Source organism: Entamoeba invadens (assembly GCF_000330505.1).
Source record: "Entamoeba invadens IP1 unplaced genomic scaffold scaff_1105074726403, whole genome shotgun sequence".
NCBI classification, from domain to species: Eukaryota; Evosea; order Mastigamoebida; family Endamoebidae; genus Entamoeba; species Entamoeba invadens.
Genome location: NW_004440309.1, coordinates 12,039 through 26,213, shown reverse-complemented (window position 1 = coordinate 26,213; position 14,175 = coordinate 12,039). Strand labels below are relative to the sequence as shown.

General features: G+C 30.1%; 1 protein-coding gene across 1 annotated transcript; it reads right to left on the bottom strand.

The window, feature by feature from the left end:
- Positions 1 to 6,136: 6,136 nt before the first annotated feature.
- Positions 6,137 to 8,232, bottom strand: EIN_389650 (hypothetical protein; the record flags this gene model as incomplete). The annotated part of the gene is made up of 2 exons (XM_004256113.1): positions 6,137 to 6,178; positions 6,304 to 8,232. The coding sequence occupies 2 exons, from the start codon at positions 8,230 to 8,232 to the stop codon at positions 6,137 to 6,139; spliced, it is 1,971 nt and encodes a 656-aa protein (XP_004256161.1).
- Between the last annotated feature and the right edge of the window lie 5,943 nt (positions 8,233 to 14,175).

The window sequence follows — 14,175 nt, the reverse complement described above, 5'->3', positions numbered from 1 at the left end:
CTTGGCATTTTTGGAGTTTAGGTTGAGGACAGAAGACTGGATGCAGGGATGCACAGATGCGGATACCTTTTGCTGACTATGTTTCGAGTCGGCATCTGTTTGATAAATAATGTTTGTGGTTATTAAATCGAATGTATTATAATAAATAAGAAGAAACAACCTGTTGAATGTTGTGATTGATTATCGAATTCGTGTTTAAATATTGCTTTGTTTTTCTATTTTAATAATTGTGTTTCTTATCGATAAAAAATACGATAAGTTATAAATACCGCGTTGTAATACAAATACTTTGGATCTTTAATGCGATTTTTTGACTTCTTTTGGGTTTATAACATGTATCGTGCATACAATTTGTCTGTATTCTGGTTTCAAAAACAACTCCAAACATAAATTAATAATAAAAACAATGTTTTTCTTTTATTTTGATTTGACAAACAACGCCGGTACTTCTATTTAGGGTTTGTTTTATTGAATTTCAATTTAAATTGGAAAATAACAGTGTACATTTTTATCATACAATTTGTTCTATTTAAAATAAAACACTGTGGTGGTAAGGTAGTTTCAAGTCGGTGGAATATGTTGTGTGAATTATAATATGTTCACAATTGAATTGTATTAATTTCAAAAGCTATAACTTACTATTAACATTTTATTTACAATGTTAATATTATTGTATTTATATTTTTTATAAAAATCATAAATTAACTATTATTTAATTATCTTAAAAGCCAAATTAATATAAATTTGTTTATTATTAAAATTATCGCTAAATATATCTATTTTTCAACAAGCAAACTTATCTGTAAAAATAATATTGCCAAATTTTTGCAATCATAGAGAGCAAACCATTTTTTGTATTAAAAGAAAACAATATGTCACTTAATAACACAATTATCTATTTTAAATATTTTTTATATTTAAAAAAACAACAGGAACGACAAAACAAATTTCAGTATTGTATTTTTATTTCAAAATCCAACAATATAAGTTATTTTTACATCGAATTTAAGTCGATATGGGTGTGAATCGCTAGCATAAAATATATTTTTGATTGTTTATCATCTTAACTTCCATACAATCCAATACTGCTTTTTTAACAGTTTTTGAAATTATTATACAGGAGTGAAAGTGGAATGTAAAAATGAAAGTGAAATGTAAAAACAAGGGTTTAGTAGATAATAATAGCATTTTTTTCACCAAAACAGCTTTTTTCACAAATTTCAAAAATGACAAAAGAATTGTGGAATGATTTGAATTGATATTTTTAAGAAAACCAAAATCAACCATTTTCAACTTAAAAATGTTCGATCTAAAATAATAGAAGAAATAAAAAAAATGGGCAAAAAATTCACGTGTTTTTTTCCGAAACAGCCCCTCATCTTTTTTTCGGAGTTAATTTTGAATGTAGGCAGGAGTGCATTCTTGAGAATATTTCACTAGATGATTATATCAAAGCATCACCGACAGTTATCGACGGCACAAAAAGTGAAGAAAAGACTGACTGTAAAAGTTCCTTCTTGTTTTGTGAAGAATACGAGAAGTTCCTTACTGAGAAAGAACGTCATTAATTAGTGGTCAATCAAAAATATTTGTACGAGAACCTTGATGAATCTATTCTTACTCCAAACAATTTATTTCTCGTTTATATTTGGAAACAAAATACGACGAGGATGTAAGGGTAAAAGTCAGACATTTCTTCTATAAAATACTTGCAACTGAAGAATTTGGTCTTGCGTCGGAGTCCAGGCAATTACAGGTTCATTTCATAACAACAAAAGTGGCAGAATTCAACAAAGACAATGGCGGGAAACATATATTATCGACTACACTGTTTTGGGAAACGTTTACAACATCTCACCAAGTGAGATATCAAGAGTGAAACTTCGGGGAGAGAAGTCTATTTACAACTTAAAAAACTCAAGGAGGTTAATCAAAATTAAACTAACAACAATTATCACAATTGAAAACCGTGATACGAACACAGTTTGAATTTGGAAGAGTCGTCACTTCGAGGTGGGTATCGGAATACATTGAAAGGTGTTTTAACAAGTCTTACACGCGCCCAGGGATATATTATTTAATGCAATCAATCGGCCTCAAATGCGTCAAAGCAAGAATAGTTGAGGAGGCGAGGTTGGGAGTGCCACCAGAAGATATTTTTCTTTATTATGACACGATTGATAAAGAGCTTGAAGGTGTCCCGGCGTCATTCGTGTTTAACATGGACGAAAGTGGGCACCAAGATTTTATCGACTATAAAAACATCAAAGTGTTCATACCCGAGAAAGTGGATCTCAAATGTGTTCGATGTGCAACCGACAAATCTTCCAAGAAAATAACACACATCGCTTTGATCAACGCAATTGGTACGCGTCTGAAGCAGACACTCATCATCCCAAACCATTCCATCGAGAAGTACTTGAATAATTCTGGATATTACGAAGAAAACACACATTTAATGTTTGGGAAAAAGAGCACTCTTTCCAATGTGTTGTTTCAAGAATGGATAGACAAAGTTTTTATACCTGAAGTGCTCAGATTGAGAAACATATTTAAATACAAAGGTAATATCTTGCTTTTCCTCGACAATTGTAGTTCTCATAACAACAAAGATATTTTAAAGAATCTTGACGATGAAAACATCAAAGTTCTCTTTTTTGTCCCAAATACAACCAACTTTTTGCATATGCTTGACGTTGGTATTTTCAGTCAACAAAACAGAGAAAAGATAACAGAGTCAGTATTGGAGTTTGAAGTTGACAACGTCTTTCAATTGGAAAGCCAAGAGAAAGAAGATACGGGGCAAATTGGTGCAACAGAAATGGTCCAGATGTTGAACCAACAAATTGCCGATCAAAAGTGGAGGTTGGAGGAAGATGGTGTCTCAGCACGTGATTTCTATCTTGGTTATTCAAAAACCACGAAACAGTTATACACATTTCAAGAAGAGATGAAAAGAGGAACAGGGTACAAAAGTCAGTCATTCTCACAAATTCTCAAAGATGAATATCAACTAAGCAAAATGTCAAAATCAACAGTCAACATCTTAATGAGCTTTGAAAGAACTGCGACTATTCTAGCAACAATAAACTCATTTCGACAAGTTGGTATTGAAGTCATTCGTAGTTCTAATGGTTGGTACTACTGTCGGGCGAATCCTTTACTGGCAAGAGAATTGTCAATAAAGCCCGACATTGTTCGTGCATTGTTATCGTTCACTGTAAGAGAGTTGGAGAAAGGACGTCACAATGTAAAGGTAGATGAAGGCCATATAAAATGGTTGAAATTTCCAAAAGACAACAAATCGAAAAGAGAGAAGAACTTGAACTGAATAAGCTTGAAAAGAAAAAAAAGAAGACAAAGAAAGAGAGAAGAAAGAAGAAAGAACCCGAAAAAAAGTTGAAAAAGAGAAACTCAAAAGAAATGAAGAGGCGCAAAGAAAGAAGAAATTAAGGAAAGTAAAACTGAGAACTGAAGACAATGTCCCCGAAATTAATTCTAATGAACTCCTTACTGAACTTCCTTTCAAAACACCAAAGAAGAAAGAAGAGAAGTGTAAAGATAAAGAAATAGAGAACAAAAGCGTTAAACAATCAAAAAACCCAACAACATCTGACATCACTCACATCACTACAAACTGTGAAATCGATATTGGTAACCAATTAAATTTTGGAAAGACGATCGATTGTGAAAGAGACAAGTGGCTCGACAGAGACAGCATCGATTGTTATATTCAATACCACTTATTTGATCTTTCTGAAGCTGGTGTCCAGTGTCTATATACTACTGAACTCGACTTATGTATTCAAAGAAACCGAATTCCACCTTTAATAACAAAAAGATTGGTTGTGATTCCAATGTTCGTCTCTGGAAAATATTGGAGTTGTTTGATTTTCATCAAAAAGAACGAGTTTGACTGGAGTTTTCTTTATCTTGTTTCACTTGCTTGTTACAAAAATGACACCCTTCCTCGGCCTCCAGTTGATGATAATTGTTGGTATCTACTTCAAACCATCTTTGGTAAACTTGACCAAATACCATTTTATACAATCCCACAACAACAAACATTGGAGTGTGAATACAGTAATTTTTTCATTCTTTACAAATTTATATCAGGACTTCCTTTGGAGATTGTTTTGAAACACAAAGAAGACCAATTCATCTTTTGTTTCCGTATTTCTTAATTGGAAAAGAAACGTTAGATGAATAGTTAATTTAATTAACAACATTTTGTTTTTTATCGGATTGAAAATGTTCATTCAACAATTATGGACGAATTGAATAAATAAACTAAAATTATAATAAAATAAATAATATTTTTCAATACTTATTTGTTAATAAAACATAATAGTGGTTTGATTCACATTTATGACCGTTAAAATAAACTATTTAAATTTATTATATAAACTATAAAATTGTATATTGTTATTTAAACCCTTTACCAAACCCCGTTAAATTAAAATGAACTTGTGTTTTCAAGGAACCCATTGTAAGGCACTACAGTCCATTGATCTCTAATATCGCATTTATTACACCACTTTGAGAATAAAAGTGTCCCCGTATTTGTAATTCCAAATTGCCGAATCAACAATTTTTTCGAGAAAACATATAAGTTTGTTGTTCATGTTTCTCTGAAAATTAAATACTGACCTATAGGTTATTTATTTAATCATTTGTATTTCAATATGATGTACTACGTTTAGTGTGTTTAATTTGATTACTCTGAGGTGATCCGATAATTAGGCTATGACAATAAAGAATATTTTGATTTATTCTCCTCACAATTTCAGACAAACCTTCGAACCGAAGTTGATAAACCTTTTTAATTGGTCAGTTACATGAAGTTTACAAGTGTATTTGTCTCAAGGGCTTATTAATCATATTCAATTGTTTCTTTGTGTAGACAGCATCGAACATGGAGCTAGCTCAGTTTATTTTAATTTTCCTCTTTTTCCCTTTGTTTGGTTCAATTAATTATTAGCTTTTTATAATATTTCGAAAGTGTGAATTTAAATATAATTATTAATTAAAAAGCTATAAAAAGTTAAATATTTATAACAAATTTCGTCAAACTCTAGAAAATTTGTCTTTTTTCTCCTTGTTTTTTCGGCTATTTTTCAAAAAAACAAAAAGAAAAAGAAAAAGAAAGGGTTTTGGGAATTGACCAATCAAAATTATTTTTTTGAAACCCTTGTTTTTACATTTCACTTTCATTTTTACAGGTCTACTTTCACCCCTGTAACAAAACTTATTAAATAATTTAGATTAATTATTGGGTGATTTTATCGAAATTTTATTTTGCTCAGGCACCCCATTTTTGCTTAACTTAATTGTCAAAAAGACGTTTTTTTGTCCGCCCTTTTGATTTTTTCTAATAGAACTTAATTGGTTTAAAATAATCTTTTAATTTACAACATACCCTATATTTACTATAATTGAACTATAAAAAATAATATTCAGGTATTAAACAATTTTATAATAATTTTAATAGTCGTAATAAAAAACCTTCAATTATAAAAAATACATTAAGCCTTGGCAAGGAAATAAAAATATAGGAAAGAAGAATAGCAGCTCGAGTCAAAGCTGATAAGTGAGCCACTTAAATAATATGATCAAAGCTTGGCCGATAAAATGAAAAGCTTCATTATAAATGTTTAAAGACAAAGTCCACGACAACATGGATGGACTCTCTGACGCTGCTAAAGGGTTTACATCTTGACGACACATTCAATGACATGTCGAATGGTATTGATTTGGAGACAATTTTGGGTAAAAAAGAAAAATAATTTGTGGTTGAAGCGAAACAAAGAATATTTAACAGTTTGAGTTGTGATTATTCAACAACAATAAAAAAGCCTCAGTTTAATGTGGCTTTACGGATTCAACAGGTTGCATAATTTGAAATTATAACGATTTTGGGAATAATAACTTTAAGGGAAGAATGCAACAAATGCAGCAAAATTCATGAATATTTGGTCGTGTAAAATAGGGTGGACAAATAGGTGTCCGTTCTGACCTCAACAGCCATTCAATTTTTTAAGCTAAGACTAGTTTAATTTTATAGGTTTTTTACTATTTGATTTAAAATTTTATAAAACATTATATTTTTGAATGGTTTTGTTATTTTTGAACATCATCATTTTCCAAAAACGCATTTTGTATGGCTTTTAAGTGTTAACTTGCACTAATTTTTATCAAAACAGTAATAATTCAAAATAAACGAAAATTGGAACGAATTGTATCATTAAATAATGAACTTTTAGATCAAAATACGAACAAAATTAAAAATGCAAATGACACAACAACGCCTAAAGAGGCCGACTCCATTTTTAATATAAACACATCAATTGGTTCCAATTTAATATTGACTTTTTCTTCAGTTTTATCGATTTTTCCATTTCCCATTATTCTTTCACATTTATTATTTGGAAGATAGACAGTAGCGCTTCTGCTTTCTTTTTCGTCTGCATTTGCAATAATAATATAATCATAATTCTTTACTCTTTTTTTCAAATACAACACACGATCCGTCTCTACCTCCACGGTGTATTGTGATGTTTCTTCAACAGAAAGGATGATATCCCTCATGTTATAAATTTCGTTTGTTGCGACTGTCAAATCAAACCATCTGTTCATAAAAGGATCACCTTTATCGTCCATATACACAAAGTCGAAATACGAATAATAAAACATCCCCTTAGCTCCTCCAATAAAACCCAACCAACTCATCACTCGCAACTCCTGCAATGTTGGTGCTCTTGTATTTTTATTTTTGTATTTTTCTGGAAATTGGAGAGCATACGACATCCAGTTCATTGCTTGTATTACCGGCCAAGTAGAACGTGTTCCCATAACATCATTATTAATTTTATTTTGAAGATTATACACAGAATACACTGTAGATTCGTTAATTGGATATATATCAAGACCAAACGCATCAAAAGACGGGAGGTATTGTACAGTATCCAAATACTGATAATACACTGAATAACACGGATGATCGGGGTCTTTATCTCTAATAGTCATCGTCAAATTGGTCATTTCATCAATTCCACACAATGGTGTTTCGTCGTCAACATACCACGCAAAAACATTTGGATGGTCTTTATATGTCTCGACGTACGTTAGCAAATTGTTATATTCAACATTATAATAATCCTTTGTGACATTACAAGAATTTTTATTATAAGAGTACAAATCTCTCACTGTTATCACCGCTTTTAATCGTTCTCCATATTTCAAATTCATCAAATCCAACATTTTGATTGACGGCCGTCTATAAGGTATCATAATATTGATGTGTGTTGTTATAAGTTGGTCTATTTCACTTTCAGTTATTGCATAGTAATACAAACCAATGGGTAATATGGGTACTCCATTCTCAAGAACTCTTCCATATTTATCAAATGTGTATTTCTGTTGTTTATCAATGACTCGATTAAATTTTGTTTTTACGACTTCTTTGGTGTTTTCGGGCACATACAACAACTCTGCAGTCACATCATAAATTCCTTTAACGCTGAATTCGTTTTCAAACAAAAATTTGGTCACCGTACCAGTCGCATAAGCAGTTTGAGTCTTTTTTAGAACGCCACTTTTAAAAATCGACACTGTTATTTTAAGATGTTGAAGATCAACAAGAGACGATGCGTTTTGTTTAACATATACTTCAAAGGACTTGTGAGTGTCATGGACTTCTTGTCTGTAACTTACTACTTCGACGTTATCAAGAAAAGATGTTAATTTGGTCACTGATACACTATCAACAAGAGCAACACCTGAGGTGTCTTTAACGACGTAATAAATGTTTGTGTATGTGTGAGTTTCATTTTTAATAATATATGTATTAAAACACAATTTTTCCCATCCATTCGTTTGATTGTATCGCGGGCTGTATGATCCGGTAATATAAGTACCATTGAAAAACTCTTCAATAGCAAACATAAAAAAATTATTTTCGTTTGCGTCTAATTTAACATTGCAACAAACTTTATACTGAAAACTCGTTTCTAAAGACACTTTTTGACTTACAAATTCCACTTTTGATGTACCCTTTATTTTTATTGACTGTAAACCATCCTTTTTATCCGTTGTATGTACTGTTGCCGATGATGAAAAAGACCAATTTTTAACTTTGTTGCCATCCATTATTTCAAATGATGGATTTACAAGGATATTTGTTTCTGCCGAAACCACTGATAAAAGTATCACGTAAAGAAGCAATAACTCCATTAGTTCACAATCTGATTTTGTATTTTTTAATCTTTTTTCGATAAAAATAATTGTTTATTGTTTAATTTAAAAAAACAATATATCAATTTTCATGTTTTGTTGTAAATGTTATAAAGCAAGCAGAAATGTAAATTTACCAATCATTTGGATGATGTTAAATATATATGCGTAAAACTACAAATGAATTATTTATTTTAATATGTTTTATAAAAAAACATGATAATTTTGTGTTTAAAGAAAACACAATAAACCAAAATACAAATTAATTAATGATCATTTAACATTTTTTTACTTTTGACGAGTTAAATAATAAATGAGACAAAATATCACAAACAACAATTAGATGAGCATGATGAGTGTGGATCGTTAACAGTAAATATTTCTGTTGGTTTTCTTTTAAGTGTTTAATAATTAATTTAAAAAATCCAACAACTTTAATATAAATAATAAGCAAATTAGAAACTAAATTATTTCAATATCCAAAACATTGATTACAAAATTATATCTTGTGTTATTATAACAAAGTGATATTTCTTTTTTTTAACAATATATAAAAATATTGTGTTATTGTTTTTAAAAGGAATAATAATATATACAATTACAAATATACACAGTCAATGCTTCAGATATTGTATTTATTAAACAATGGAGGTATAGAAATATAACAAATAAGACCGACTCAATGTATTATGTTTTTTGAACTTGTTTGTCAACTTTTTATTTCGCTTGATATTCCAACATTATTTGAATTTATTGTTTCGACATTTTGTTGATTGTTTGTGACAATTTTAAAAGTGGTGCTATTATCGATCAAAAGTGTTTCATTACCGTTTACAACTTTTAAATTGTAATTTTTACAATCAACAAATTTTGCACTTTTAGCCACTAGTTCGATATAGTCGTTACGTGTTATGTTGTTGTTATTCATCACAACCAATTTTCCAATGCATTTTTCTTCAAATGAATTATCCAGTGCGGTGTTCTCAATTATCATGTTTTGCACATAGTGCACCATTTCCACGTTAAATATGTTTTTGTCAAACTTGCAATTTCTAAAAACAAAACTTTCAAATGCCAATTTTGACAATTCAAAAGAAATTTGTCCATTAGAATCGCAAGTTTCAAGGTGTTTCGTTTTTCCTGAAAATTGCCAAACAAAATTGTTATATTTATGAATAGTAACATATATTGCAGAACATTGCCGAATTGCCATAGTTTGTAGATCGCTTGTATTTACACAATTCTCCAATTTCAAGTGACCAATCAACAAATTTGACAACTTTGGCATTCTCCCAATAAAATTTGATATTTTTAATAGTGATAGATATTCTATATCCGATGTGAACTTCAGTTTTGAACAAACACAATTAAAGACATTGACAAATGGCTTTGTAACAACTATCTCTTTGTTATTTGATAACAAATCATGAAGATATCCACTGGGCGCAGTTCCGTATGGAGAATATCGTTTTACACTTAAATTGTTGGTGTCTTTTATACGATCTAAATTGTAATACGAGGTTTGTAACTCATTGAATGTATTATTTTCCATTGATTTAAATATATCCAATTTTTCATTGTGTTCGAGTGTGTTAATCGTTTTCTTGTTTTCAATTTGAATGATTTTAATGTTAAAGTTTGTAGGAAATTGATAAGTAGTTTCTCCACTGATAGTACATTTTTCTACGCCGGTGCAATTTCCAGAGCATGTCACATTTTGAGAAGACACAATTTTTAAACTCTTTAAATTGGCCTCTTCAAAAACAAAATTTAAATTCCCACAAAAAACAATTTCTAAACATTCACATTTTTCAAACGTTCTTTCAAAAATGAAGTTGTACATCCCAAACAATTTTACTGTATTTGTGTGCGAAAAGTCGGTTGGCAGAAATTCTGAAATTTGTTTAAGAAAAACAGTTTTAGCACTGATTTTTGTTGTGTTATAAAAACTTGTATCAAATAAAGAAATATTGTCTGTTATAATGGTTTGCGAAAGTTTTAGAGTTCGACACGTTTGAAAATCAATCGACGACATTGTGTTGTGTCAACAGAAATTGTTGGAAATAGACACTTTATAAACTGTAAAGAGAAATGATTTAAATGTGTGTGTACAAAATCGAATGTTGTGTTGTCACATTTTTTGAATGAAAAGTTGTTTTTAAAATTGCAATCAATACAAAGTCTACAATTTTTGAGCTTCTGAATGTCAATTGTACTGCACTTCTCCCCAACAAAAAAGTCTATATTAGACGAATTATAATTTTTTAGTGTTTTTAATTTCTCGTGTTTGCACATTTCAAGGTTTGAGGTGTTCATCAGTGTCATGTCTTCAACGTTTGGAAACAGCAGCTCATTTTCTTGTCTCCACATTTTCGTTTTCATGTTCAAAACAAGTTTTTGAAGTGTGAAATTTGCGTTTTGAATTTTGACTATTTTGACGGTTTCAAGTATTTCTTGAAAGACAAATTGACCGCCGTACAATTTTATTTCATCGATCTTCATGTTGAGAGGGACAATAATTTTCTTTTTTGATTCACCTTGCGCATCAAGTGTCAAACTTTTGACAAAGTCTGGTATCGTCAACTGGTCCAAATAAAATTCATTTTGAAAATCGGGTTTACTCAATGTATGTGGAGTTGCCGTTCTTTCCATCATAATTTCAAATTCAATTTTTGTTGCATAACACTTTTTTAAAAAAATTTCCGAATTCGAATAATCGACTGTGTTACTTCGACCGGTGATTTTGACTGAAATATAATTGCCGAATTTGCTTGTAAACAGTGGTTCTATTTTGTCACAATAATTTGGAAAAACTTTTTGTGAATAATTTTTACAATTTGGTGTTAGAACGACTTTTTCTTGGTACGGTGTGACATTAGTCCAGTCAATGTAAATGCAGGTGTTGTATTTACTCACAGCGCTGTTTATCGCATCGAAGTTTATTTGCAAATTACGTTGTTTACAAATTTCGGTGTCGAACTCTCCAAAACTTAATAATACTTTTTAAGGAAAATGGTACAAATATTTAAAATTCTCAGTAAACAAAATAAAGTAATAGAATTTTAAACAACTCATTTTTATTGTCGAAACTTTTGATTTGATAATTTTTTGAAAAAGAGAATTATCAAGTCGAATTTGCTCAAAAGACTTTTTGAATAACAAAGGAGGGTCTTCTATTATCATTGAAGTTATTTTGTTTATGATTTTATCATCTTCGAGTGAATCTAGATTATTAAGTAATGTTGGAGTGATTTTGATATTTCGAATATAAACTGCTTTTGTCAAAACGTCGTTTGATATTTGAAGAAAATTGCAATTAACAGTGTCTGTAGAAAATTTAGAACAAAAAGTTTCGACGTCTTTCGATTTGTAAAACTAGGGATTCACTTTTAATGAAGTAACAGCAATTTGACACTTTTTGTTGATTTTAATAAAAGTAAATATATCAGAGATTGTAAAAATATGCAATACAATTTGCATTTGATAAACCATCTCCAATTTTACCATAAAATGATGTTTGAAGTTTAACAAATTATATTTATATACAATATGTATTTGTATTTTTCTTATAAAATATTTAAGTTTAGATCATAGTTGAACAAAAACAAAGTGTTATTCAAAAAATGTTTTTTTAAAATTTTTATTTAACCCTTACAGGTCTGTTCAATTTTCATACTCCAGTTTGCTACAATGTTGTCAAGAGCTTAGCTTCCAAATACTGCTTCGAAAAGGGATATGATGATATGATGCTTTCAAATGGTTGGATTTCGTCGTTTTGTTCAAGAAATCAACTGAAATCAAAGAAATTATGCGGAGAAAGCAATTCAGTTGACCCAGATAAACACAAAGAAGCAATTGATAATCTGGTTGAAATTATTGCACAGTATGTTCCTAATAATGTGTACAACGCGGATGAAACATGTCTTTTCTATAAGCTGTTACCTTCCAAAACATTGTCAAGTGGTTCTGATAACCATGGAGGGAAGGAAGATAAAGAAAGAATTACAATTATGATATGCTGTTCACTAAGTGGAGAAAAAGAAAATCTTTTGATCGTTGGAAAGTATCGTAATCCAAGGTGGTTCTCTGATGGAAAGTACACTGAAGTTAAACAATTCTACGACTTTCAAACTAATGCTTGGATGAACATAGAGCTGTTTCATCGATGGCTACTCAAATGGGAAGAAGCACTCACAAGAGAAAACAGAAACATTCTTTTTATAGTAGATAATGCTCCAAGCCACAAGCTTATCATAACTACGACTATTGAAGAAGAGAAACACGGCTACACTTACAAAGGACTAAACGAAAAGGGTTTGCATGTGTATGAACTAAACCTGACACACATTAGGCTGGAATTTCTACCGAAAAACACGACATCAGTATTCCAGCCATGTGACGCAGGAATAATACACTCATTCAAGACCGCATATCGAAGAAAAATTGCGAATTTAAAGGCAGAAGAAATTATAGAAGCTCATTCTCAGGGAAAAACGTATTCAGGACTCAAAATGAATGTGGGAGATGCCATATTATATGCTGTCGACTGTTGGAACAATGATGTTTCATCAGAAACAATAATTGGATGTTGGAAGCGCGCTTTGTTCAGAGAAGAAGGTGGAAGGATTTTGGGAGATGGAACGGGCTATTCCATTGAAGATCTGATCGAAGAAAACGAAGAGCCCGGCGATGTTGAGGAACCTGAAGAACTATGAGATATTTCTTTAAGAATCGAAGAGTTGAAAAAACTGATAGTGAGTAAAAATGATGAACTTAAAGAAATAAAACAACAGTACAAGGAACTGTGTGACAAAAAAAATGTTCCCATGGAAATAGATTTTAATTAATTTAAAATCTAGTAATTTATGTTAAAACAAACTTTAAAAATACTACCTGAGGTGGCTCATGTCTCAGGTAGTCGTAGTATCATTAAGACAAGTGGTGACTACCTGAGGTGGCTCATGTCTCAGGTATTTATTTTATTTTTCAGTTTTGATTTATTTTATATCAATTTCTATCGTTTTTTTTTGGCAAAAACTTTCATTTACAACCAATTTTTAACTTTTAAAAAATTTTGCATTTTTTGATATTTTTTAATTATTTTTTTTGTTTTTCTAATTATTCAAATGGTATTTACCAAAAAATAGAAATAACAATCCCGATTATTTAGAACAAAAAACAATAAACTGTCAGTTCTCTATCGAGCGGTTTTCAATGTTTGATTGGTCGAAAATGCCCGCTCTTGAGAGAACCCGCTCTTCAGAGGTACCGCTCTTTGGAGGTTTTACTGTAATTATTGTTTTAATTTAGAATGTAAGTTTGTTTAAAAAACAATTAAAATTATAAAAACGTGTGAAGGTCCAGGAAAATCATTTATTAATAAAAATTATAGTTAAAAACTATAATTTTACCATACCAAATTTGCACCTTTTGTTTATTTCTGTTTAACTTTTGTTGAAGTTTAGTGTGGAATTCAACAAATTTCAAATCCAAATTTTCCATTGGAAATCTCAGACAACAGGTATTTTCAAGTTCGAAAGTTCATTTTTTGAGAACAAAAAGTATAATTAAACATTTATAAATTTCTTATAAATAATCAGAAACTCAAAAAAGAATTTTTTTATGATACAATATACGTCAAAATTATTTATTAAATTTTTGAATTCCACTTTTCACATTGTTTATACATCAAAAACACAACAATAAATATAATTACAAAACAACAAATAGTTAAATAATGAAATATAAATACAACAAACAGAAAGATGATATTGTTAGAATAGCATATATTTGTCATATTAATTACGTTTTGTAAACACCAAAATGTAACTTTTGTGTATTTAAACTTAAAATTATATTGAAAATGTGATTTTTGACTTTTGAAGGAATTTTATTAAATTCATTGATGATTCAGACTTCAACCAACGGTTTTCAATCAAAAAC